Source organism: Oryza sativa, chromosome 11 (genome assembly GCF_034140825.1).
Source record: "Oryza sativa Japonica Group chromosome 11, ASM3414082v1".
NCBI lineage: Eukaryota > Viridiplantae > Streptophyta > Magnoliopsida > Poales > Poaceae > Oryza > Oryza sativa.
The window spans coordinates 21,057,053-21,084,654 of record NC_089045.1 but is presented as its reverse complement, the minus strand read 5'-3'; the positions used below and the strand labels follow the sequence as shown (position 1 = coordinate 21,084,654).

At 41.5% G+C, this 27,602-nt stretch overlaps 3 protein-coding genes and 1 long non-coding RNA gene across 5 annotated transcripts; 3 read left to right on the top strand and 1 right to left on the bottom strand.

The window, feature by feature from the left end:
• The first annotated feature begins 2,033 nt into the window (after positions 1 to 2,033).
• On the top strand, positions 2,034 to 5,385 carry LOC4350626 (FBD-associated F-box protein At1g61320). The gene is made up of 5 exons (XM_015762554.3): positions 2,034 to 2,154; positions 2,640 to 2,764; positions 3,332 to 4,186; positions 4,319 to 4,477; positions 4,688 to 5,385. Exons 3-5 carry the CDS (start codon positions 3,344 to 3,346, stop codon positions 5,138 to 5,140), a joined length of 1,455 nt encoding a protein of 484 aa, XP_015618040.1. The 5' UTR covers positions 2,034 to 2,154; positions 2,640 to 2,764; positions 3,332 to 3,343; the 3' UTR covers positions 5,141 to 5,385.
• Positions 5,386 to 11,294: 5,909 nt separating this feature from the next.
• Positions 11,295 to 12,554, bottom strand: LOC9266725 (uncharacterized). Its single transcript, XM_015760363.3, has one exon. It carries the CDS (start codon positions 12,257 to 12,259, stop codon positions 11,579 to 11,581), a length of 681 nt encoding a protein of 226 aa, XP_015615849.1. The 5' UTR covers positions 12,260 to 12,554; the 3' UTR covers positions 11,295 to 11,578.
• A 141-nt stretch (positions 12,555 to 12,695) lies between these two features.
• LOC9266976 (uncharacterized) lies at positions 12,696 to 20,098 on the top strand. Its single transcript, XR_010737681.1, has 12 exons — positions 12,696 to 12,950; positions 13,560 to 13,693; positions 13,829 to 13,919; positions 14,431 to 14,548; positions 15,208 to 15,335; positions 15,877 to 16,044; positions 16,313 to 16,405; positions 16,848 to 17,279; positions 17,413 to 17,484; positions 17,652 to 17,752; positions 18,449 to 18,689; positions 19,530 to 20,098. It is a non-coding gene; the product is annotated as an uncharacterized lncRNA (long non-coding RNA).
• Positions 20,099 to 22,856: 2,758 nt separating this feature from the next.
• On the top strand, positions 22,857 to 26,659 carry LOC9268504 (uncharacterized). Of its 2 annotated transcripts, XM_066305710.1 has the most exons (6): positions 22,857 to 23,108; positions 23,195 to 23,324; positions 23,753 to 23,859; positions 24,023 to 24,868; positions 25,239 to 25,391; positions 26,137 to 26,659. In XM_066305710.1, exons 3-6 carry the CDS (start codon positions 23,845 to 23,847, stop codon positions 26,530 to 26,532), a joined length of 1,410 nt encoding a protein of 469 aa, XP_066161807.1. In that variant the 5' UTR covers positions 22,857 to 23,108; positions 23,195 to 23,324; positions 23,753 to 23,844; the 3' UTR covers positions 26,533 to 26,659. The 2 variants fall into 2 exon arrangements, with proteins under 2 accessions (XP_066161807.1, XP_015617523.1); XM_015762037.3 differs by lacking the exon at positions 23,195 to 23,324.
• The last annotated feature ends 943 nt before the right edge of the window (positions 26,660 to 27,602 follow it).

Sequence of the window (27,602 nt, the reverse complement as noted above, 5' to 3'; positions counted from 1 at the left end):
GCCATCTTGCATGCATGTAGAGCTAAGAACGCCCTTTACAGCACACTCTTGCCAGGATGTTCAATTGATGGGAATTTCTTCACTTCGTAAGAGCTCCCAGGGTTTCTTTCCTCGATAACACCAAGCAGGCGTGGCAAATTGTCATACGAGGCTTCGTATGTTCCAAATCTCATCTCTATTATTTTCTGTTTGGCCCTCCAGGCCTTGGCATAGCTAATAGTATACTTGTATGTCTCCTCGATGTGTCGGATTATTGACCTTGGTTCGTATGTGAGATTATCGATGACATGCGCATACATCTCAGATGCGACAAATGCACATGTAATGTTCCTGTGGTATTTCTGAACACCAGGTAGAAAACATGTATGCTTGGTAACGACTGACACTGTCCAATAATCCTTCCATTTCCCCTTATACGCGTGCACTCTCCAGGGACAACCATCTTTTTCCTTAACACACCGAACTTCATATTGCGACCGGTTGGACTTGGCAACCCAAAACTCTCTATGAAGTGACACTGCAAAATGTTTTACCGCCTCCTTCATATCTTCTGCTCTACTATAAATCGCTCCCTGAATAACCTCATTTTCTTTGTACTCCCATCTCACACTATCCTCTTCAGAGACGATCAGCCCAGAAAAATCCTGACTAGCCCATTCTGCTGGATTAATATCCGTCTCCTCATCTGACGAATCACCTTCCTCTACACGCTTGTTGTCAGAATCCTCCCTCTCCATTTCATCCACAATGGCTGCGACAGTCTCCCCCTCGTCGGCCACTCCACCTGGTTGAATGCCCACTGGAGCTACTACGCCCCTGTCCACTCCTGCGTTGACCTCCTCCACAGAAGTCTCATTTACTTCAGCGCTTGGTCCCTCGCCATCATCCATGTTCATCTGCACACCTGGATCCTTCGGGTGCACAAACGGAACCAAAGCTAGAGGCCACCCACGTTGCATTGCATTTTCCACATACCATCTCCACACTTGAGAGTTTTGAACTGGCATTAGTTCCCAATAAAAACCCTCAGTTGCCCGACTTACTATAACATTGATTGTTATGTCACTTGTCTGTGGATCAACTTTCAAGCCCCTCATTAACCATCCTTTTATAGAAGGTACACTCCTCTCAGCCGGTCTCTCAATTCCCCTTTCTGATACAATAAAATCTGACAGATCTACCCCAGTTGGCCCGTAACGGACGTTTCCTGGTCTATGGTAAACTTGGAATATTGGTTTGTTCGACATATCTGTCAACGAATTAACTAGATCATATTACTCTTTCATGCAATAAACATCTACAACGTAATATCTTCTTGTGTAAGCCAATGCAACGGTAAAGTATTGATTCCAAACTAGCAGATCTACGTTGTTCCGATATCTACAATACACACTTCTAAATTAGTACAACTAAAACCATAAAAATATAATGCATTTATTCAAACAAATTTTTTAAAAATACACACTATTTAACTCAATAGTCACATATAGGATATACGAATATTACCTGAAATCGGCGTCTGAATCCGGCAGGGCTTCGCCCCTTCTTCTCTTCTCCTCCCCTCTCTTCTTTTTTTTCACTGGAGTTGAGAGGTGAGAAATGAGGGCTGGGGGCTGGGCGGCAGGCCTTTTATAGGCAGCGAGGCCTGCCGCCCGGCTAGTGGGCGGCAAGGGGCCGCCTGCAAAATGGCCGGCCCCCTGCGGCTCTTTTTGCATTCGGACCCCTTGCCGCCCCACCAGAGGGCGGCAAGGGTTTTCATGCAAAATACCCACCCTCCGTCACCGCCCGTTCCTCCCCCGTTTGCCACGTCAGCTTGCCGCCCACCATTGGAGCGGCAGGGTCTATTTTTGCAAATTTTCTCGCCGATAGATTATTTCTGTAAATATTAAAAAAAAAATCTAAAAACGAAAAAAATTCCTAGTAGAAGAGGCCACGCGTGTACTAGTGGGCCCAGACTCCATGGCCCACCTGCAGTGACCGTGGTCAATCCTGGGACTGGGTGGGGATGGGATCCGGAATGGATTCATCAGATCAGAGCCTTCCTTCTCGTCATCTTCTCTCGCAAAGATTCATCCGGAGGAGGAGATACTCCTCGCCTGGGGAGTGGGGATGATAGACCTATCCACGCCACAGCGGCGGCGGTGGCGGCCGCGGGTAGGTATGCCTCTGCCTCTCTCTCTGTGTGGTTTCTGATCCCTTCGACCTACACTTCCAGTTATTTGATTTAGCGGACAATTAGGGCAAAGTGCTACAACATTCAAGATCACAAACTTAGATTAATTGTTTATTGGCCGAAATCCCAACTATTTTTGTGACCTCTTAGGTTTTCGTTCTTTATATCTTCACAAAAGTGATATTCAGAAATTTGGCCAAAATTTTCGGGATGGCACCTTTCTTTTCTTTTTTTTTAACAAAATAGTATCACCAGCTTATGTTGAATAGACTGATGAGGGACATGAGGCATAATATACGGAATATGATGCATGAGACTATAACAATATGATGGTATATAGTTTAGATTTTAAAATTTATATTCAAATTGGCTGGTTTGTTCCGGTACCAGTCACCGAGTTCAGATTGGTTACCTGTTGGTCACCACCAGTATTTGGATCGCTGATTATGACATAACTGAATTGCAGGCGGGTCGAGCACTTCACAAGCTGAAAGAAAGGTTGCAACCAAGAGAAAGGAGTTTCCTCTCCAACGAGATGATTCTTCCCCATGTGACAAAACAACGAAACTAGATATTCCTTCCCTTCCAGAGGTACAAAGTATTAACAACAGAAGTGTCCAACAGGGAAATTAATTAAATACCTATATGATAGTTTCATGTTTGCCTGCACATTTCGAATTTTAGACAGATTAGACACTTTCTTTGTACAATAAAATATTTGATGATGCCACTGGTAATCTGACAAAAGTAATATGCAAATAGTCTTGTTAAGTCTTGTGTTGCATAAGATTTGTGGTTTTTACTAGTTATGTTTTTGTGCTCTGTTTATATGCCATCTTTGACTCCACACCTTTATGATTGGCGTAATGTTTATTTGTTTCAATGGAAGCCATCAATGATATAACAAAATGTGGAATCACTTTAGCTGTAATGAATAAGCCACTAATTCGACAAAATACAATATGCCAATAGTCCTGCTGAGTCTTGGATTTGCAGTTTCAAGCTACATCTGCTCTATTTATATTCCATGTTTGACTCCACACTTGTATGCACTGTTTGTTTGTTCCAAAAAAAGTGACCATTACTGGTAACATTGTTTTACAACAAGAGCTACTATCATTCTAATATCAAAGATATATATTTCCCATGCCTGCACAGGATCTCCTGCTGATGATACTTTCCCATGTGCCAATGCGAGACGCTGCCCGTGCTGCATGCGTATCTCATGCATTTCTACATTCCTGGAGATGCTATCCAAACCTCATCTTCAATGCAGAAAACCTAGCGCTAAACCGAAAAGGTGTTAATGACAATGAGACACCTGTGGATTTCATCGCCATAGTGGACAACATTATGCGAAACCACTCGGGCGTTGGTGTGAAGATATTCAAGCTTGAACTTGGTCCTGGCTATGCAGTGCATCCCTCGCATCTTGATCGCTGGCTTAAGGCTGCTAGCACACTCAAAATCAAGGAATTCGCCTTTGAGCTTCCCCTACGCAACAAGACAGAATACACCTTCCCATATTCACATTTGCTTTCTGATAACCGTAGAGGAAATTCAGTTCAATCTTTCCACCTATCTTCCTGCACGCTCCATCCAACACTTCAGTTTGAGTGCTTGAGAAGCTTGAAGAGTGTGCATTTGAGTTGGGTGGACATTACTGGGGAGGAATTGGCATGCTTCATCTCCAATTCTTTCAATTTGGAGAGTTTGGAAATCTCTTCCTGTTGCAAGATTGGTTTCCTCAAGACAACAAGTGTGCTGCAAAAGCTCAACTGTCTGCGTGTGCAGCATAGCCATAGGTTAGATATGATAGAGATAAATGCTCCAATGCTCTCTAGTTTTCATTATCGAGGGCCACTGACAGTAATATCACTCGGAGATGCAGTACAATTAAGGGATGTAAATCTATTGCTCTACCCTTGGCACCGCATGTTCCATTATGCCCGTACCAAGCTTCCAACCATTGCCCGTAATGTTGAAAATCTGTTTCTAATGACTCGTGATGAGGTTTGTTTGAGCTTCTATGTGCCAACTAGTTAATAGTACTTTTTATGTTCAAATTATTGGAGAATGATGTAGGCATATCATTGTCATTCCTTCATATGATACTAATTTTTTTTCTGTATGTATTTTCTGTAGGATGTCAACACACCCATGGTGCCTAATAAATTTCTCTACCTCAGGTACTTGGAGATGGTGTTTATTGGACCGAGAAAGGAATCACCCCCCTGCTATGATTTTTTTTCTCTTGTTTTTTTTCTTGACGCTTCCCCAGCCTTGGAAACTTTTGTCTTACATGTAAGTCATTGTTTATTGTTATGTCTCAAAGCTAGCTACAGTGAAAGGTTAAAAGCATTAGCTCAAACTTAGGAAAACATAACCTTTACCAACATAGACTGATATGGTTAACTGTTTGATATATCACAACTGCAACAAGGCTTTTTTTGGAACTGATACTTTCAAAACCTTATTTACCTGTGGTATTGTTACATCAATATTTTTATGCAGTTGGACTCTGTCGGGACTAAGAATGATCGCATTCTTGAAGATTCCTCGGAATTGAGGAAGCTTCCTAAATGCAACTACAGTAACCTGAAGAATGTAAAGATCACTGGACTGATGTCATCAAAGACCCTAGTTGAGTTGATAAGTCACATTCTTGACAACACGCCTTCACTCGAGTTCCTTACGCTGGACACTAGAATATATGGTTTCAAATACGAAATTAGGAGATTCATATCCTGGGACTGTGGCATTATGATGACTACGGACGATCGGATGGAATCTGAGTTAGACAGAGAGTTGCTCATGTCTGATTCAGATCTAATAGAAGCATATAGGGCTCCACAAGTTATTAGAAGATATATCGAAGGGAAAGTCCCTTCAACTGTTAATTTCGAGGTTATTGAGCCTTGCAGGAAACGAGTTATTGTGGAAACATCAAGAGGCCCTAGGCTATAGTATGCATAATGTCACTTGTTATCATATACTCAACTTCAAACTGTTCAACTGTGGTGTATGCTATTTTCTCTCTTGTGATGGCATGTACTTAACTTATGTCCTAGCTTTTGTTTAGGAGCTTACATATATTAGGCAGAGTAAAATTCTATATCTATCATTTCCATCAATGTGTAAAGCTGATTTCTTTGTTGTATTGGTAAAAAGTTATGAATTTTGAATGAATAAACTTTTAATTGAACTTGCAAGTGACTTGTTTATCTGGGTGTTGATACAACATCGTGATGTATGTGTTGAAAATACACCATTGTGCTCTATTAGGAATGGAGGTAGCAAGCTGGAGTAGAAATGTGCACGATACCTTTATTTCTTGCATTTTTCTCTTGTGAAATTTTCTTTAGCCTATGAATTAGAGTCCCACTACGGTGCTCTCTGCTAGCAGTAGAAAACAATCTAAACCACACATCTAGTTTTATTCAAGAGTTTAGATCGGTTTATACTACCACCGGTTTATAGTACCACCTCACTTAACAGCAGTAGAAAAGTGGAGGGCTATAATTGTCAAAAAAAAAATATGAGGGCGGGGTAAAATTGTAATTTTGCAGATTACTGCCCAAGTCGATACAGTAATTAACCACCTTCGACTTGGAGAAAATCACGGGAATCACAACGACAGAATCTTGTCAGCTAGAGATCGTTAACCAAAACAAGAATGCCATGGTATATATATAACCTGATTGGTAGTAGTAACTAAATTATTGATTGCTCAGAGCAGCAGTTAGTTTCAGTTGGAAAGTTCATTAAGGAATCGATTCCATGTGATAATTCAGATAAAACAAATTAGAATTGCACCTGGAACAGAAAACCGGTAATCGGAAAAGATACAGTTCTTTCAAATTAGAGATCGGATTAACAAATGGAGTCCGCTGAGCAGTCCTCTTCACCGTCCCCTTTCCCCTGGCAGCGCTCGCCTCTTCCCCCTACCCTCGTGCGATCGGAGGAATCGCGACCATCTCTACAGACGGGGAGGAGAGCGACGGGGAGATGAGGAGGCGGTCATGGCGAGGGCCGGATCCGGAGGGATCCATGGCGGCGTGGTGGGGCGGGGGGGAGGGGATCTAGGGTTTTGCGAGGTGGCTAGGGTTTGGGAGGAGGCATCGGCTGGAGAGGAGGAAGACGACGGCGACGCGGAGGAGGCGGAGCGGAGCGCGACGGGGAGATCTGGAGCGGAGTCAGGGTGGGGCGAAGCGACGAAGTGGAAAATGGGAAACCAGAAGCACACACTCACTGGCATGTGGGCCAGTGGTCAATGGTCATCGGGACCCACCTGTCGGTCCCAGAGAGCAATGAGGCTTGACCTTAAGTAGATAATCCGTAGGTTGGTCATCTGGTTGAGTTAATTATATTGATGCCATTATAAGTTTTAAGTTTTAAAAAATATCAGCCATTTAAAAGATATCATTATTATTCAAGTCATGCCATTATAATTTTATATTTTCATGGTTAGTCCATACTCCTTCCGTTTTAACACGTAGCTATCTATTACTAAATTTAACACCATATATACCTATGAAACTGAACATTATAACTTATATTTTAACACTGGAGTATATATTAGACCAAATTGTTCATGTATTTTTTCCTTCATCTCATCTTCTCCATGAATATAGCTAGATTTAGCAAGCGGCACCATAAAGCCATAGTTGAAAGCAGCAGGCGAGTCCCCGGCCGTGGGTACAAGGTGTGTTTGGTTACTTGCATCCCCTCATCTTGGCCCATCTCTTCCATCCAGGCTAAGTTTGGCCTGACCGAGGAGATGCACTTGCGGTTGTTTGGTTGTTTGCATCAGTTTAGCCTGGCTAGCAGGAGATTCTGTTTGGTTGATTGCATGAAATGTACAGTTTGGAATACATTTTGTTTGGTTGGTTGCATGGTTTGCAGCTTTGGATACTTTTTCTTTTTTGATATTACCACTTAGAAATACCTTGCACCCGCGGATGCAACCCGCTGTAGCCACCGGGCCTGGCTGCGCTCGGAAGCTCGAATCGAGCGTTTCTCCTCAGCCTGGCTGGGAAGCCCTTTTTGCATCAGCGGGGCCAGGCTGAGAAGGCCGCACAGGCAACCAAACAAGAGGAAGTTGCATCTACAGATGCGGGCCAAGCTTGATGTAGGCAACCAAACCCGCCCTAAGAATCTATGTAGCTACTCCAACAATGACATCGAGCCCTTGGTTGCATTTATCGCAGTGCACCCTAGCGTCGCTCCCACCCCATGGCACCATGCCTCATTCAATGCAATGACAAGAACGAGGATGGATGGCAATTGTTGTTTGCTTGAATATGCTAACGAAGTCGTGATAAACGAATGAGAAGACTCGTCCGAGGGGATCTAGATCAATCTGGCGGCGATGCACAATGACACAAGAAAAAGCCGAAGACTAAACAAGTGGTTGCCCCGAGGGAGATGGGTTCGCATCCTCTGCCATTAGGGGGTAAATGGCAAAGAGGAACAGTAGAAACATCGGACAATCGGTTACTTTATTAGAATTACTGTAGCGACGGGTCTCGTACGTCCACGCTTGATCCGACGGATGTAAGTGGCCAATAGCATGGATCACTGTAGCCCTCTGCCATTCCAGTTGGAACTGGAATGGCAGATGATACGGTCCCTTCTAAGGGCAACAATGAAAAAGCATAAAGTAACGGTGACCCTAGGTTGCTGCTCTGATACCGAAATACTACTGCATAATTAAACGATTGTATTGAGCCTTAGAAACATTATATACATTAAAGTACTCTTGGGTAAAGATAAGGAATGTAATAAGAATATATAGAAGAAGAAGAATTTAAACAAATCAATCCTGTTCTTATAACTACCACATATATACTCTATTGACTGTTAATGTGGCGTGTTTGTCAGTTGTCACGGAGGAAGCGACGGAGGTATAGTCTATGCCAGTATTGGTGATGACGATTCTTTAGTCGGACACATGTGGTCGGTTACTCGATGATGTTTAGGCTTGGTGGACCGGCCAGCTGTGTTAGTAAAGATGTGGGTCACTCGCGGTGTCTGTCAAGTGTTTTTCGGTTTTTATGAGTGTGTTGCGTGGTATATTAAAATGAGCACATTTGCTATATACCTGACCCCTAGTTGTTGAATTGATATTCAATCGACCAATGGCCTAGCTAGCACACAATATGTTTCACCGAACCAATTGAGACTGAATATTTAGGTGTCACAAATTTTGTTATTGATTCTTACATTTTTACGTAGACAGACCTAAATATGTAAGCGGGCCAACCCACGAGTAGATAACCTAATAATTTTAATCTATAAATAGATTTATTATTATAGATCGATCCACTCACACTAGTTGGATTTTTTTTCATTTTTATATTTTTTTCTTTTAATATTTACAGAAATAATCCATCGGCGCAAAAAATTACAAAAATAAACCCTGCCGCCCTAGTAGAGGGCGGCAAGCTGACGTGGCAAACAGGGGAGGGACGGACGGTGACGGCAGACAGGAGAGGGAGGGTTTTTTTGCACGACAATCCTTGCCGCCCTCAGGGCCTCTATGCAAAAAAGCCAGCCCGGGCCTGGTACTTTTTGGCTGGTACTTTTTGCATCTGGGCCAGGGCGGCAAGGGGTCCAGATGCAAAAAAGTACCAGCCAAATGCTCTTTAGGGGGCTAAATGCAATTTTCGCAGACGGCGGCAGATGGCGCCGTCTGCCACATCAGCTTGCCACCCTCCATTAGGGCGGCAGGGTCTATTTTTGTAATTTTTTGCGTCGATAGATTATTTCTGTAAATATTAAAAGAAAAAAAAATAGTTGTGGTGAGCCAAATCACAACGAAAACCCACGGATCGTCCCATGTAAACCGAAGTAGCCCAGTTACAGTTAGCCAGCCCAAAGACCTCAAAAACCTACGAAGACGAAGGCCACACAGCAGCGGAGGCTGGTTGGGGGATCCGTGGAATTAATCGCCGCCGCCGATGGCCGCTGTGTGGCGGCGCCGCCGTTTCTCGACTCCTCCGCAGCGCCGCCGCAATCCTCTCCCATCCTCCGCCTCAACGACGTCCGAGGAGGTGTTCGGTCGGCTTCTTCAGCGCCCCTCTTTTCGTCGGAGGTTCGTCTCTTGAGAGGGGAGTCATCACCGCCGGTTGGTTGGTCGCCCATGGGGACATTGGAGGCAGGTGCCCACCTCATCCCTTCATCTCCATGCTTCTGCTGCTAGTGCTAGGGATCTTAAATCAATACCAAATCGTTCGTTTTAGTGAAAATCTCAGGTAATGGGCGTACACGTACTAGCTATTTCACCTACTGGAATAAAGAACTCACCTTTTTTTTTTTTGATGTGGTGGTGATGATTCTGAATAATGTAGTAGAGCAGAATTTGATATCCATATCCTCAAGAGGTATGGAGTAGTACAAAAGAGAGAAAAAAAAAACAATCTATTGATGAAACTACGTGAACAGAAAAAATCGTCATCATTACTACTGATGCATTTTCTGGAGCTATATTTCAGCAAACAGCAATGAACAATGAGTCCCATGTTCTTAAATATTTTCTTAGCAAATTAATAGTTTGCTTCTACTATCTGTTCCCAGAATGCATCGTACCGTAATATTAGTAAAACATGCTCCATTGTTTGTACGCTCTCATCTTGGCCTGTGCAGGACATACTTCATTGTATACACACTCTCAGAGTCTTCAGTGTACACTCAAGAACCCTCAAGGCAGATTATGTGCCTAATGCACCAGGTAATTTCTAATCATGGTGGCTACCCAGCTCCTAACGCCTAAGGCGACTTTTAGAATACGATATGTGTCAAAGTTACAGTTGTTGGAGCCATCAGTTCCTTTGTGCTATGTCCTCAACTGAATAATATCATTCCACCAAACAACAATGGCAAGGGATGTACTTATGCATTATTACTGGTACCTTTAATTAGCTAGTAAGTGTTTTTGTCAGTTGCTAATAGTTTTCCCCATTCATGTTTTGAAGCTCAGGGTGCTCAGTAAAGAAAGGCAAAGTTTCTTTTGCTGATCTAAAACAGTTCTGACGACTTAGTTCCTGAATTTGATTTGTGTTTTCATTTCTGGGAAATCACATGCTAATATTTTTATGATACATGGGTATACTTTCCAACTGAAGTTACACCATACAATGCATTTGCTAGGGGAAAAGTGGGCTACATTTTTCATCCAGCTTTGACAAGCATACTTCTGCTATTTAACATTTTGTAACATATTTATTTCAAGAATCCATTATTATCCTATGCACATTTCATGGAGATTACATGAAAATTTCAGATGTTGTATACATTATCATGATGAGTTCTTCTAGTGACCTTTTTTAAGTACACCCATAGGTAAAGATGTATTATCTTGCTGCATTTGCTACATGATTGTCATGTATACTTAATATTGGGAGATTATGCTAAGATGTGTGACAATATTTAGAAATATGCTTCAGTACAATCTGTTTGTTGTCTGTACTCTGTAGGGAAAAAATGTTTTTCTTTAGCTCTCAAGAGTTCCTTGTGTTTTTGTTTTCACAGATTACATTTTTACTACATGGTTTTTACTTGCTGAGAGTGAAGCAGCTTGGCGAGCCTCTTGAATTCCTCCCTTTATATCCTGCTTCCAAGTAAAGACTATTAAATTCTTCAATCGTTGGATCACTAAGCCATAGCCATGTAAATTTCTTCTCGGAAAACCTCAGTATAATTTATGGTTTGGATTAATACCTGTGAATGGTGAGCCTGAGTTTAAATAATCTTTCAGACATAAGCCATCGTTATTCATTGGTTCACCATTCAATCACCAAGCCAATGGAATTTCTGATCCTAGAATAGCTTTCTACAGATCTTTGTCTTGCCTGATACTTCATTGTGTTTACTTATGCATTTGTCCTTCCACTGTATTCTACAGCTACTATTGGCCTCGCTTCAACAATCAAGTATCAAGATGCTATGTATTGGCTTCACACGATAGGCGCTTCAACAATCAATACTGTCATTCTAAGACCAGGTTGTAAACATGTAATGTGCATGCAAGAAAAGAAGGTTTCCCTGTATCTGTTTCATGGTTTTATTTTTATTCCGTGGCTAATTCTGTATCCAAAACTATAAACATGCAGAGGGAATGTAATACTTGATGGTATCAGTGCACAATACTTTCTTCTGCAAGTAAAACCAGAAACTGGTGGTCTTATTTGTTGACATAAACCAGCTGTTTACAATAGTCAAGTCAAACGAAAAACTGCAACTCCACACTGAAGTAAAGCCGTACTACTAGTTGATTTCTGCTGTGTCATGTGGAAGTCTTGCAAGTGCATCCTGATCCTGGTGTACTCAGAGCTCTACTTCTAATGGCCTATGCGTACCATGCCATGTGAGACTCTTTGAAATGCATTCTAGTTCTTGTGATTTCTACTGCTCTAACTGTGAGATGTAAGGGGCAGATTTCGATGAAGATATCACCTGTTGCAGATGCGCAACCTTGTCCAGCAGCCTCTGCTTGTGGTTTTTGAGCAACTCCACAGGATCACTCGCTCCCGCAGCAACATCACTCGTGGCGGCATCACCCGAACTCAAACTTGCTCTCCTCTTTCTTACCGCAACTGCATCCTCTTCCAGATACCATGACATTTCGTGCGGGGTGATGAGATACTGCTGCACGTCATCCGCCCCGAAGCCCAATCCCTTGGCCACTCGCCCGATTAGCTGTGCCTCCAGCGTGATTTGTTCCAGGATGCGACGAGTCGACGATGGGTGAGAAGAAGTAAGCACATCCGTGGAGGCGGTCCGGATCCAATCGAACAACGATTTCTTGACAGGGACGCCGTCGCGCAGATCCAGCCGCATAAGGTCCATGAACTCGTAGAGGAGGTCGAGATTGAGGTAGTAGTCCGCCGCGGATCTCAGCATATCCATGCCCCCGGGACTCAGCTCCCAACGAACCTCGAGCTCCCGATCGCCGATGAGCCGAAGCAGCTCATCGGCCTCGAAAACGTTGGCCACGTTGATGGTGACCCGTACGCTCTCCCCGGCGCCGTACTTGCCTATAGCCTCCTCCAACTCGCGAACCGAGGTGATATTGATCGGCTCCATCTCCGCTTCGACGGCGAGGAAGGCGAAGCGCGTCGAGTTGATGGAGTAGTCCCCGATCGATCACCGGGCGGTCACCGGAGGCGGAGGCGGAGGGAGGGGCTGCGAAGCCGGGAGAGGAGCCGTGGCTTCCGGCCGGCGGAGGGGATCCGGGCGAGGCGACGGCCGGCCGGAGAAGGAGCCGTGGCTTCCCCGATCCGCCGCTGCGGCGGGGGGATTCGAGCGGAAAGGGGATTTCGTTCGTGGCTTCTGGGCTCTGGCTTTGGTAGCCGTTGCGGATGGAGGGAAAGGGAGGGAGAGAGAGGTCGGGGGGGGTGAAGTCGTAAATTTATAAGCGGGCTTTTCGCGTCACCGACAGGTGGGACCCACGCAGTCACCGACAGGTGGGGCCCATGCCACGGCTGCTTCTTGTGGCGCACTCCACGTCATCGACGGCCTCGGATATCCAATCCCCAAAGCCTCCACTAAAGTAGTACTAGTATTCTAGAAGCTTCGGATGGAGCGCCGCCACCGTCCTCGCGCCGCCGCCGCCGCCGCCGCTTCTGCCTCCGTCTCCGCCGCCGCCCACCACCCGGGGGGAGTGCGTGTACATCCCTACCATACGTCGGCAGGGGTGGTGAAGGGGAAGCTCCACACCCGCAAGGCCGCGACGACGTAGTACTACCACGTCAGTTCGAACAACTCCATCCAGGAGGTCAGTACTTGGTTCGAGCGAGCTGCGCGATGCAGTTCTTGGAATTTTCCGCGATTTTCCCCCGTCTTTGTTTGTTTTTTGGGGAGAAGTTTCGAAGGGTTTGGGGAAGCTAGCTTACGCACGATTGATGGTTTCTCCCCGTCAAATTTTACCTGAACTTTGGAAACGAATCATCTGGTTCTCCTCATAGTTTCGGTTGATTGTTTTGATTCTTGTTTCTGGGTGTTTTTGGTTCAGGGGGCTTGCTTGCAGAATGTGCAGGCCCGTGCTGCGCGGTCCTTGGATTTCTTTCCCCATTTTTGGGTGGAGAAGTTTTTGACGGGTTTAGCGAAGCTAGTTTAGTTCTGTTGGGCATGATTTCTTCTCGTAAAATTTGCACCGGCTGTTTGTAATTGGAATTTGGGTGTAGAAAGCGCAGTACTACTATTTTCCTGATGTTTCTACAGCCATTTCCTGGCTACCAGTTCTAAGATTTGAAGTTACTGAAACTAAATCCCAAAATGGTTAGTGCTGCAGTGTGGGGGGCATTTTTTTGGTTGGGTAGGAAGCAATGTGCATCTACTTGTAGACATAATGAGTTTTCTTGACCAATGGTTTCATTGGTTCTAGGCAATTTCAGAAATGGTGGAGATAGCCCATGATTAAGGATACGGTGGAGGGGCTCATCAGCACTGGATGGCTGGAACTAATGTGTGGCCTTTCATGCCCCATTGGTTACTCTATATGTTAGCATTGCCACTCATGTCTGTATTCTATAGCGAACACAGTGCTTCTTGTGAAGTTGAAGAATGGGGCTATGTGCATGCATGCTGAGGCGGCTGTGCACTGCTACATTAACATGATATATATACCGACTATGAATCTATGATTTGGCACAGGTTCATCAAGGAGTAGTTGGGGGTCAGATTCCAAGGATTGGTTGGCAGATTGATCCAATTTCGCACTCTGCAATTCAGGATTACTGCCTAGGTGCGTAAGTAATGTGCCAAACCCATTTGTGTGATCATGCTTTCACTTTCAGAGTTGTGAATTAAATTATTTCATGGCAGAAGCTAATGCAAATGTCGTATATGATGCACTTCTATGCTTTGAGAGTTAATGCGAGTCAAATTCTTTCATGGGCAGAAACTAACGCAAATATTGTATATGATGCACTGCTACTTCATCATATAGCTAGTTTGCAAGATAAGACAAACTTTGAACTCTGCTGTGCTGTTACAACAGTAACTATGTTATCACTTATTGCCCGTCATAGATATTTATTATGTTGAGATATAATAATGTCAGTATATGTACCTTGCTATCCCCTAAAGAGTGACGCCACCGAGAGCCCTTTCATTGACCACACAACATAGCTATTGAGTCTAACACAACCCATTCGTTAATTGGAATAACAGTTGCCCATCCAGTGTTTTGACTAACATATTGAACTTAATAGAAAAGGGATGGTTCAGCAAACATGTTGTTATGTTTCATGCAGGAATTGATGATTTTTTTTCTCCGGGTTGATTACCAAGATAGTGATACGCGGAAAGGGAACAGAAGAACTCGAGGTTGTGAGAGGGGCTCCAAGACTCTCGGCTCGTCAGCTGATTTAAGTAAACCTTCTCTCTTTTTTTGATAGTAAATGTTACACCTCAATTTTATATTATTAAGTCTAGGAATCCATATTTCATATGAAATATGCACATTTTCTTACACATCCTTTGCTGATATCTTCCCAAAAATTTATGAACCATCTCCTAGTGAGTTTTATTTCGAAGTTGATGATAATTACCTTGTCTTCCAGGTAATTTAATGAGAACTCTAGTTAACACATACTACATTGAACTTATTCTACATTGCTTGCCTCTATGCTGGATGCCCTCTTTTTTTGTTATAATGTTGAACAATGGGTGAACGACTTTGTTGCAGCTCTAGCACAGGTACATTAGACTCCAAAAATATTCTCGCTTTTCTTCATGCCAATGTACACTCTCTTATGTGCGTTTCATGTAAATCCATTAGTCTCATATGGATTGATGCAACTGCAAACTATTTATTGAATGTACACTGGATTTTCCGGATGTTGTAGTGATATGTGTTTGTCAGAAGATGAGAATGCATCTTTGCTGTTCTGTATTCCATGATACATCGACCTTTGTGCTTTTAATACTCAAAAGTTATTTCTGAATATCAACATTTTAACTTGAAGCTATCGATCTGCTTAGGAATGAATGATTCATCCTAATTCATGTTTTTTCCTTCTTTTCTCTAGGCAAATATTATGACGACAAACCATGCCATGATTACAATGGATACAGACTTCAAAATTCAATTATGATTTATCATTATGGATAAAGTTGGTTCAGAATGATGGACAAACTAATTCATTATGTCAATAAGGTTAAAGATGATCATTAATATTACTAATACTGACTATTGTTTAGTTTCTTTGTTTTGGTTTCACCATGAAGTTGCAGTCATGGCATTACATAATGCAGATATCTTGAACTTGTGATATGATGATTTCAACGTGTTTATTCCATTCCCTTAATTGGCCATGCCAATGCTCTCTATTCCATGTCTTCCATTTATACTGATGCAAAATATGCTTAAATGAGCCATGGCCTCTCAAGACAAATGATTTCTACCTGTATGTTCTATTTTCATATTCATAATTGGTATGGGTAATTTCACTTTGTTTCTTTCACATGCATTTGACTGTATTTCTTACACCTGGTATGCGGACAACCCGAATGCCTGGACTGGTTCCTTCACAAGAAGACCTTCCTTAAAACAACAGTCCGTGCTATGATTGGTGGTTTTACCACCCTTTTCATTATTCTGGCTTTCACATGTCCAATTTAAATGTGATATATTTTCTTGTTCCCTTGGTACTTTGTGGTGCCATATGCTTAATATCTTATTTCTTTTCACTTTTCAGGCATCTTGGCTTCTGGAATTCTTTTAAGGGGAAAGCAAATTAAATCTCACAACAGATACTTTAGCTGATGCTCTAGCTCTTGCTCAGCACCATGATGCTGTTACAGGAACAGAGAAGCAACATATCACAAATGACTATGCGATGAGATTATCAATTGGCTATACACAAGTGAGCTCTCAAGAATATTCTTATTCATATTTGATGTCTTCTTTTGGGATTTGATCTCTTCAATGAGTCAGGCTCAAAATAGCGTGTCCATCCCAAACAACAAAAATTGGTCAGGTTGGTTTACATATTTTTTGTGTGTGTATGTGTCCCCACTCTAGCACTGATTGGAGCCAGTTCCCTTCCCCTGTAATGGATGTGGATCGCTTTCTTAACATCTGTTTTCTAATTAGAAATGATGATTTACCTCATTATCATATCTGTTTTTCAGTGCCTGCTCTGTACATCCCCATGGATTAGCAGGAGGAAGAAGAAGGAAGAGGCAGAGAAGAACAGCTAATTCCCTCATTCATTGCTTAACAGCGTACGTGATACAGCATGCTGTCCTTATAGTCTATTCCAGCTAGTAGTTAGCTAGACTTGGCCTGAGCACCTCTCACATATTACAAGGCTCACTGGCCCTCCACCCGCACTCTCAGTTATATGTCTTCAACTCTTCATTCAATGTCCTGCCTACCTTGCGTCCTCCTTGCTGGCCCATTGCCTCTAGTATAGCTGCAACACTGCCGTGAGACTCAGCTTGTCCCCAAGCTGATGCTGCAGGAAATCTTGTCACAAGGACATCATAATTCTCCTTGCTGCTAAAATAGCTAATGAGGTCCACTTGATATTTGATAAGCACTTGAAGGCGAGCAGCATTACCTTTCTTAACTAGTTTCCTGCACAAAATTTGTTCCACTTGAACCTTTTCAGCATCAAATTCAATTATATCCGAGAGAGATAAAAAGATTGGTGTGTGTGATCAGGTATATGTGGCTTCAACTGACAAGTATGAAAGATTGGATGCATCAGGCTGCCCTCTGGATGTTGTAATTTGTATGCATTTGGACCATTTCGAGCAAGAACATCATAGGGGCCGAGAATTTATAGACCCACTTAAGATATGACATATTGACAACTGAAGATTGAGTATAAGGTTGCAGCTTGCCAGCCTCAGATATACACTGGCGATTCAGTATAAGGTTGCAGCTTCAGATATTCTTTGTCACCCACAGGAAACTCCAGCAGATATCTGCTTTTATCAGCAATATTCTTCATTCTCAAATGTTCTCTAGCCAACTGATTCTTCAAAAATTCAGAATAAGCAGCCCTTGTTGTCAGCATATCAGTGGCTTCATTATCAGCTGAAGCAACTAGGTTCAGTGCCAAACAATGCCTTGTGAGGGGAGCTACCCAAGGTAGTGTGGAAACTTGTATTGTACCAGAATTCAGCAATGGGAAACCAAGAGGGCCACTTCCTTGGCGTTTCATGGAGTGTGCTTTGTAGGTATATTTCAAGGTACTGATTAATCCGCTCTGTCTGTCCATCAGGCTGTGGATGGAGTGCGGTACTAGGTTCAATTGAGTATCAAGCTTCGCAAGCAAGTCGTTCCAAAATTACTGGTGAGTAATCTATATATCCTGATCAGTAACTATTAATGTAGGAATACCATGAGTTTTAGCAACATTATCCATGACAAATTCTGCTACTATGACTGCTGAAATTGGATGCTTCAGAGGGTAAAATTGGGCATGTTCAGTGAAACAATCTACCACTACCAAAATTGCAGTATATCCCTCAATGTGAGGCAAGCCCTCTATAAAATTCATGGATAAATCTTACCAAGCAGTGAAGAACCTTCAGTGACTGGTGGAAGGGTGAGAAGTCCAGGTAACTTACAATTTCTGTGTTTAGTTTGTTGGCAAATATTGCACTGATTGTCATAGGTTTCAACTTTCAACATTCATTTTTAAGCCTTTACAAGCAAATAACTTGATTCTCTGAAATGTTGCCTGAAGACCTGATGACCACCAATAGGGGAAGAGTGAAAGGTACTCCCTCCGTTTCACAATGTAAGTCATTCTAGCATTTCCCACATTCATATTGATATTAATGAATCTAGACATATATATCTATCTAGATTCATTAACATCAATATGAATGTGGAAAATGCTAGAATGACTTACATTGTGAAACAGAGGAAGTATGAAGTAGATTAAGTCTGAGGAGAATCATTGGCACCATTCCAGTATATTCCTTTGAACTGAATGAGAGCATCCTTGAGAATATATCCCTTGTCATGAATACCAACAATTGCCAACTGATGTAGTACTGCTGAGCATGCAGATCCACCCCATAGGGATTGGATATTTCCTGAATCCAAACTGGTTGCATTATAGAGACTGCATGGACCACTAACAAATGACCAACTCTAGATAGGAATCAGGGCTTTCCTGTACTGGAACTTGTTCTGAAAGCCAATATTTAGTCCTTGCTTTGCATTGAAGTTCAGAGTGAAGAACCTGATCTCTTAAGTTATAAAATTTTTTGATGGCCAGTTTTGATAGTGAATACCCTGATTTGAAGGTAAGGACTCCATTCATCAACAGACAACATGACAGTGAGGAATCCTTTACCATAAATGAAAATCTTCTGATTTTGTGGGCTAAAGGCTGTTCAATTAAGCCACTGGATGACCATTTTGACTCAGCGCAAAGGTTGACCGTTGGATTTGCCACTGGGAATTCATGCTGCCTTGTCCTGGAGAAGGCATGATATCACGCTGTCCCCATTCCCCAATGCCTTTTGGCGGTGCTTTCCAGCCCAGGTAACTTGCCACAATCACACTCGATCCATTTAATCTGCAGTGGGAATGGAGTTGTCTTGTGACTGTAGTTCACTGATACTGTGATATGTTCTGACATGGTTAATTAGGATCTTTTTTTGCCAATGTAATTATCACAGGATTATGGTTAATGGAAATTGGGAATTTGAGCTGTAGTTCTATGCTCAACTTGTCACATGATGCAATCATGTAGTACGGTGATTTAAGATAGTCCGAAATTTATTGTTAAGCTGCACAAATACTGTTATTTTTTCCCATACTCTTTTTATGGTTGCTCTAGTGTTTCTGGAGTGAGGAATTTTACAGTCCTTGATAAAGTACCTTAAGGTACCTAAATTTTACACTAAACTTTTTGGTACATTGAGGTACTTAGTACCTAGAGGTACCAAATTTTTACACTAGAAAATATGGTACCTCTAGGTACTTTATAAAGGATGGTAAAATTACCCTTCTGGAGTTCTTCTGTGGCACCTGCTAGAGGCCTTATCTACCTGTGTTTGTGTCCTCGTAATATAGGATGGTTTCTGCATATTTTGTATAGTTGCCTCGTATACACGTTGCCTCATTGTAATCTAAGTCCATAATCCTCAGCAAGGCCAAGTTTAGCAAAGGAAATGTGAATTTGCATTTCTAGGGACTAGGATCTTACGTGTTATCTAGAGTTCAAACATATGTTTAGTTTTGGAGTTCCTTGAATTCCAGCATGTATTTTTGTCCTAAATTATGTATTTCACTGGTTTAAAGGAGAAAATTGTGAAATCAAATGACCTGTTGTATAAAACCTCCAAACTCGAGCAATTACTGATATTTTATCACAAACAGGATGATAGACGATATGCAACATGTGTTAGAGCTGTCACAATACAGGAGGGCTGTCACAATACAGGAGCACATTTCGAGCACATAGAGTTGGCTTGGATGACGGGCAACCATGTACATTGTGCCAGTTAATATTTCTACACAATTCCTTTTTAGTTCCATGTTGAGTTAAACAACAGAGCCTATGGCATGAAGTACCTTGGTGGCACATGTACTGAGTCCAACATTGGCCTGCTAGTTTGTTGTACACCATGCCATTGCTTGTCTGTAGCACCTTGCTGGTGAAATGGAGCAATGCCATGGACAATTCAAGTTTTATCATTTTGGAACTTACTTTATGTCCTGAACATATAGGAACTGGGAGAAGTCTAACATTCTCTCCACCAGAACTGATTGCAAAAGCTATGTATGGCAAATGTTTTCATACAACTTAAGCTCCTTTAGGGGGGCACAAAGACATGCTAGAAGAGCTGCTCTGATGTCAGTTAACTTGTCTGATGTCTAACCGATGCTATCTGATTTTTACTTTTGAATTAATATAGTGTAATTAACACTGATAATCAAATTCATGACTCCTTGTCTCTTTAATTATTGACTACTATAATGTCATAAGTATCCTGGGTTGGTTGGTGGTTTAGCCACGTTAGTTAAGTTCTATTAGTGCTTTATAAATGGTTACCATTAGATAGCAAGTGTTAGTATTGTTGTCTCCTATAATAGAAGGATGTCCTCGGTGCTAAATGCTGCTTGCAATTGCATGACTTTAACTGGTCCCCAAGCACCATTTGCTTTAATGCCTTCCCTCCATCTATTCCACATCTGTGCTGTGGGAAACGCTGTCCTCTGGAAGCCTCCAGCTTTGCTCACTGATCATCATAAGCAAAGCATGCATTCAAATAAGTCAGCTATATGGATCAGGGATGTCTCTTGCAGCATGAGATGGCATGATGAAATGAAGCGAAACCTTGACTCTCTAATCTATTCCACCACTCCTGCTAATTGTTCTATTCTATTGCAGATTGGTCGATTCTGCACAGTGAGAAGTAATCAAGTAAAGATGTGGTGCAGGCCATGAAATGTACAAACAGGAAGACAGATAAATATATTGAGGCATAATTGCGTCGAACTCTCAGCTTTTCTGAGATTATATTAAGTAAATTTTCTCACCTCTTTTGCCGTGGATAACCTTCTGTGAGTGTCAGATCAGAAATCAGTTGTGTTCAGATGAAATCTGCTTCCTGTAAACTCAGGCATGAGACTGTAGCATATGCATTCTCTAGCAAAAGCCTATTATTAGCCTTAGATGGCAGGATTTTTGCTTATTTTCTATGTTTTCTTATCTCTCTTACGTGTTTCTTTTGTGTTCTCTCTTTTATATTATTCTTGAATCTTGACTTCTCTTAAAAGTCTGGTAGCAAGCTGGAGTAGCAATGTGCTGGTACCTTTATCTTCCATTTTTCCCTTGTGAAATTTTCTTCGGCTTATGAATTATAGGGCTGGTTTGGTTTGTAGTCTAACTTGATCTTACCAATTTTGTCAACACTAAATTTTGTCTAGTTTTAGCATGGCTAATCTTGATAAGGCAATATTGTGTCTGGATTAAAACCAAAATAGCCTCCCTGCAAAAAAAAAAAACCCAAAATAGCTTAAGTTAACTATTGAAATGGTCTATTTTTCTAGGCTTATCAAAAGTTGGCTTCAAACCAAAAGACACAAAACACTGAGAAAGCGAGTGGCGGCGCGCGTTTTATCTTCTCCCATAACTAACCGAGTTAGTTTAGGATAATGACGATAATTAAGGGAATGTTTTCCTTTTTTTCCTTAGTTTTTTTTACTAACATATTGATAGAAATCTATATCTAAAAGAAACTTTCATGTAAAATTTTAAACTTTCTATCGAAAAATTAAAAGCCATACGTAGAATTTAAAACTTTCAACTCAGAATTTGAAACTCTAAACTCAATTTTTAAATTTTCAACTTAAAATTTAAACTTTCAAGTTAAATTTGAAAACTTTTGACTAAGATTTAAACTTTGAAGTCAAATTTAAAAACTTTCAACTCAAACTTTGAAAAATTTAAACTTAAAATTTAAATTTGTAAGATAAATTTTGAAAACTTTTAACTTGGATTTAAAAACTTTCGACTCACATTTGAAAACTTTAAACTCGAGATTTGAAAACTTTCAAGTCAAGATTTGAAAAGTTTCTTTAGATTGAAAAACTTTCAAATTAAAATTTGAAAACTTTCGACTCAAATATTTTGAAAATACATGTGCTAACGATTAAAAAGATTGGGAAAAAACATGAAAAAAGGAAACGCGCAAGGGGAGGAGGGGGATAAAAAAAGAAAAAGCGAAAAAATGGAAAAAAAAAACACGTGGAGGGAGAGCTAGTGCGCGCGCCAAATAGCCACACCCACAAAACACTATTAAAATTGCCAAATATTGGTATGGCCAATTTATGTCACACCAAACAAGTCCAATAATATGATATGGGATAATGTGATAAGAGTCTTTGAATTTTGTAAAAGCGAGACCAATACGTACCACTCCCTCTGTTTCAGGTTATAAGATGTTTTGACTTTGGTTAAAGTCAAATTGCTTTAAGTTTAGCTAAGTTTATATACAAATACAATAATGTAAATCATGAGCTATAATTAGAAGTCCGATCGTCTTAAGTTAGCATGCGAGTTTTTTTTAAAGAGAATTCTTATACGGCTCTTACTATATTTTCAAAAGCGAACGAACTTAAAAACCTATTTAAATACACTATGTATTTCCAAAAGCGATCGAATTTAAAAACTGACTCATACACGGATGACTTACCAAAGTACTGGCAAAAACATTTTCAATTTTTATAATAGTAGAGATAGAGATAGAGATTAATAATTAAATATATTTTTATAATAAATTTATCTTAGGTCGAAAATATTACTATTTTTTTTATAAACTTAAGGGTGTAATTAGTTCACGCTAAAATTGGAAGTTTGATTGAAATTGGAACGATGTGATGAAAAAGTTGGAAGTTTATGTGTGTAGAAAAGTTTTGATGTGATGGAAAAGTTGAAAGTTTGAAAAAAAAAGTTTGGAACTAAACACGGTGTTAGTCAAACTTGAAGCTATTTGATTTTGGCTAAAGTCAAAACATCTTATAATACATGTGTTACTGTACGGTAACTGGTATTAGTCGGTTTCTGTATGGTATTGATTGAAAATTCATCGGGTTTTACCTTTTTCTCTTGGGTTTTCCGTAATCCGGTGAACTCGTACGAAGAACAGTCGGACTCGGTGGGACCCACTTAAAACAAACGAGCGGTGGGTTTAGCACTTTAGCCTTTAGCCGCTCCTCCTCCGATCCGTCTCGGCTCTGCGATCTTAATTTCCCCGCGCCGCCGCCGCCGACGCCGCCGCCGATCTCGCGCGCCGCCGCTCCCGCCGTTCCCGGCGAACGTCGCGCCTGATACTTCTCGAGAGCCTCGATCGCCCCAGGCTCCTTCCCCCTCTTGGGAGATTCATCGTTTTGTACTAAGCAGCGGCCATATGGAGATACTGGAGGTGCCCGTCCAGCCGCCGCCGCGAATAGGTAAGCCTCCTCCTGTCCCCCACCCCTCGTAGCTGATCAAATCACCCGCTAGATTTAGGTTCGATTACCTGTTGTTCCTTTGGAAGGGCTCCCACGGCTTCCCTGGTGGGTAAAATCAATCAAACTGGTTGGATTCAGCCGCTTCGGCGGATTCTTCTAACTAGCTAGGTTCAAATCTCAAGTGCACATTTGTTCTGCACTTCTCTGCATCATCAGGTGGCCTAAATCTCAAGTGACTTTGCTCAAATTTTGATTTCAATGATGATTCTCTGATTTTCTATGTTAGTTGAAAACCCTTATTTAATTAGGTCCCTTCTCCTTCTTTTTCCGATTAAGATATTTCCGTTGGGCACGCTTTTCAAACTATTATATTTCGTACTGAAACTTTTTATGCAGAATAGAAGTTGCATTAATATCAGATAAATATTTTTTTAATTTTAAAATAATTAAAACTTAATTAATCATGAGCTAATGGTTTTCTTGTTTTAAGTGCCCGTACTTAATCTTCATATTTAGTAATCTCAAGCACAAAAATATGTCTTTGTTGTATTATAGTTATCTTTAAATTATGTCCAACTATCCATCTTTGGTATATGCGTGCAAACAAAATGCTCCCTTCTGCATCATGACCTAGTTAGTTGCAGGTAATGGAGCTACTTCTTCAGCTTCTGAAATAGACAACTCCCCTTGTCAATGTGGCGATGATTCTCAATCTGCCAGTACAGTGGAATCCAAGATGCAGCTTCCAGAGGTACGGAACTCAGCAGTGCATCCATGTTCAATTTGAAAATGTTCTTTTAGCATATTGATAGTTTCCTCTACTATTCATTCCCAAAAAGCAGTATGCCAGTTATTATTATAGTGGTAATAAAACATTTTCTAATGTTTTTATCCTCTCCTGTTGGCTTGTGCAGGACATCCTTTATCACATACACACTCTCATGCCTATGCAGGATGCAGCTCGTGCCGCCTGTGCATCTCGTTGTTTTCTGCGTTCTTGGAGATTCTACCCCAGGCTCAATCTTAATGTTAATACACTACGCATAGATAAGAGAGCACCTAGCAATGATAAACTAACAATTGATTTCATCAGTAGAGTCGACCCCATTATGCTGAATCATGCTGGCACAGGAGTGAAGATGTTTAAACTTACAACCCACCCTTGTTTCAGTCTGCATCCTAGTTATGTTGACCGCTGGCTTCAAATTGCGTTTGCACCAGGAATCAAAGAATTTGAACTAGAAATGACCCGAGTTAGCAAGATGGATTATGATTTCCCATGCTCACTTCTATCAAGGGTAGCAAGCTCAATTCAGTCTTTTTTACTTGGTGGCTGTTCTTTCCACCCTGGCATACAAATTGGTCAGATGAGTACCTTGACAAGTTTGCGTTTAAGATCAGTAAAAATTACTGAGGAGGAATTATGCGGCTTTCTATCCAAATCCTGTGCTTTGCAGCGATTGTTACTTTCAGACTGCCATAATATTGTTGTCCTGAAGATCCCCCATCTGCTGGAGCTTAATTACCTGGAAGTGTTGCATTTTAGAAAATTGGAGGTGATTGACAGTAGTGCTCCAAAGCTCTCTACTTTCATCTATGCTGGCCCCCCAATACAAATCTCACTTGGAGAAGCATTATTACAAGTGAAGAAAATGCAAATGTTTTGTGACGGAAGCCCTGACGCGCTACATTATGGTAGCAAGAAGCTTCCATCCATTGCGCCAAACATACAGAAGCTTTATCTATCAACACGTAATGAGGTCGGTTTTAGCCTTACTTATTAGCTCAATTGCACTTGTCACTCAACACACCATAATAATAGCATGTTACTTCCTCCGTTTCTAAATATTTGACACCGTTGGCTTTTTAAGCACATGTTTGACCGTTCGTTTTATTTAAAAACTTTTAAAAAATATGTAAAACTATATGTATACATATAAGTATATTTAACAATGAATCAAATGATAGAAAAAAATTAATAATTACTTAATTTTTTTGAATAAGACGAACGGTCAAACATATTTAAAAAAGTCAACGGCATCAAATATTTAGAAACGGAGGGAGTATATCACTAGATTTGCACTGTATACTACTGTACTCAATTAATTTTTGCGGCCTCTTTTTCTTCAGACAGTCAATACACCAAAGGTACTTGGCAAATTCCTGCAGCTCAAGTGCTTGGAGATACTGCTGCTTACACCAGATTTGTCCCCGGGCTATGATTTTTGTTCTCTGGTTTCCTTCATTGATGCTTCTCCTGCCTTGGAGACTTTTATCCTGCGTGTAAGTTATTATTTATATGTCAAAGCTATCTATCATTTATCAGGTACCACTTATGTTCAAGATTTTATTGTTTTCTCTTAAAGAATTATTTGTTATGATGTTTCATGCAAATGTTTTTTGTTATTTCTTGAATTGGACAAATGTAACATTTCTTTGTTCTGCAAATGATGCAACTGATCTCATATGTACTATCTTAAAAGACGCTTACTGGTGGTGGTTGCCACCCAATTACCATGTGGTCCACGAACAATCAGACAAGACTTTGTCTAGGGATGCAAGTGGGTAGTCTCACTACCCGCATAAAAACCCGCTTACTACTTCATTTTTCATATGGTAGCACAAAATTTAGAAGAAAAAATGAACTACAAGTGAGATAAGCGGGCTAAAAACACCCGCTTGCCCGCCCCGCTTGCATCCCTATCTTTATCTGACCCCTATGGCTAACTCAACTGACACCTACAAAGTGGCAGCAAAATTGGCATGATGATAATATAATTTTTATGGGCTTTAAAATATATGTGATGAGCTTTCTTTAAAAAAATAAAAACGTTGCAACTCTAGTAATAAATATTGACACTATTGATGGCCTTGATAAACTTTGCAACTAAATTACTTGCCTTGATCACTATCCTATTCCTATAAAGTAGTAGCTAAATAAAAGAGGGAGAGAATTAATATGGCTAACTTTTATTCAGTACCTTTTGCTCATTAAAAAAAAAGCAGACATTGACGTAATCCTTTGCAGATTGAACGGCCAGCTAAAAGACATGATTCGATCCTTGAAGCATTGAGTGGTGACTCCATGCATCCAATGCGTGCTTCAGAATACCGCCATGACAATCTCAAGAACATGATGATAACCGGTTTTTCCTCTGCAAAGAGCATGATCGATCTTGCCAACCACATTCTCGAGAAGGCTTCGTCTCTAGAGTACCTTACATTGGACACCACCCGTGGCTATGACAGGAGAAATGACAAGATTGACCCATGTCAATGTTTACAAATGAGCAAGGAAGCTCTCTTGGAAGCTGAGAAGGCTCTCCTCGCTATTAGGATCTATGTTGAGGGGAGAGTACCCTCGAGTGTTAGCTTAAAGGTTATTGAGCCCTGCAGTAACTGCCACACTGAAACTAGAAGCTAATGATTTTGTGTGTAGAAAGTGTTGTTTCTGCCAGTTGCAAATACCATTGCTCTCATGTATGCCTGCGTTTCAACAATGTTGTAACTTCATCTGTTCAAGTGATGGAAACCTATTTGAAGTTCTGACATGCTTCATGCCACATTTTATTGCTACTTAGCATACAGTTCAATTTTCCTACATAGTGATAAGGAATTTATATGTTCTGCATGATGGGCGAACAATCAATAAAAGGGAGAAATGACATTAGCGTGTGGCCTGTTTGAGAATGGTATTTGGATGAAACCAAATTACGTGCAGGATTGCATTTTGGTGAAACCCGTTTTAGACGATGGCATTTTGACGAAACCTGTTTTGGACGATGGCTTAATCTCAAATTTCTTGCCACATCTGAGTGTGCATACCTCATTGACGGCACATGCTGGCAGCCGGCCAGGCGGTGGTGGCAGCGGCAGCGCACGCTGGCAACCTGCTAGGCGGTAGGGAGCGCGCTGGTGGTGGTGTTGGGCAGTGACGGCTCTGCCACCGGCGATAACAACAGTGGAGGGATCTAGCCCTCCACCTGTGATGGTGGGACAATAGCATGGTGATGACTGTCGACGGTTGGTTGGTTCAGCCATGACAGATTGAGACGATGGCGGCGAAGGTTCTTGTTGATTGTTGGTTCAACCATGACAAGTTGAGACGATGGCGGCGAAGGTTCTCAATGGTAACGTCCTAGAGGCACCGACGACTTAGGTGAGCTCCAGTGCCCCGTTCTGACCACGGTCAGGCGAGGGCAGTGGACGATGGTCGTCGATGGCTGGGCTGATGGTGTGCGATGGCCGTCGACTTTCCTGATGCATATAAGGATGATGGCAATGGAGGCTCTTGACGGAGTAATCCTAGAGGCAGCAGCTGTCATGTGAGTGACGGCGTCAAGGTCTGGCTGCGGATAGATGTGAATGGTAGCGGTGCATCTTCGGCAAAGCTCATGACAGTAAAGACAAGGTGTATATCATGCTGGATGGTTCCATGATGCTCTAGGAGCTACGGTGAGTTTGATAGTCCACGGAAGATGGTGGTGGGACGGC

What these genes read in the sequence shown, in the direction of transcription:
- LOC4350626 (XM_015762554.3), top strand. Translation starts at nt 3,344, where the DNA reads ATGATACTTTCCCATGTGCCAATGCGAGACGCTGCCCGTGCTGCATGC. An exon ending in TTCTAATGACTCGTGATGAG is followed by an intron (nt 4,187 to 4,318) that starts GTTTGTTTGAGC and finishes TATTTTCTGTAG; the next exon opens with GATGTCAACACACCCATGGT. An exon ending in TGGAAACTTTTGTCTTACAT is followed by an intron (nt 4,478 to 4,687) that starts GTAAGTCATTGT and finishes ATTTTTATGCAG; the next exon opens with TTGGACTCTGTCGGGACTAA.
- LOC9266725 (XM_015760363.3), bottom strand. Translation starts at nt 12,259, where the DNA reads ATGGAGCCGATCAATATCACCTCGGTTCGCGAGTTGGAGGAGGCTATA.
- LOC9268504 (XM_015762037.3), top strand. Translation starts at nt 23,066, where the DNA reads ATGGAGATACTGGAGGTGCCCGTCCAGCCGCCGCCGCGAATAG. An exon ending in ATCTATCAACACGTAATGAG is followed by an intron (nt 24,869 to 25,238) that starts GTCGGTTTTAGC and finishes CTTTTTCTTCAG; the next exon opens with ACAGTCAATACACCAAAGGT. An exon ending in TGGAGACTTTTATCCTGCGT is followed by an intron (nt 25,392 to 26,136) that starts GTAAGTTATTAT and finishes AATCCTTTGCAG; the next exon opens with ATTGAACGGCCAGCTAAAAG.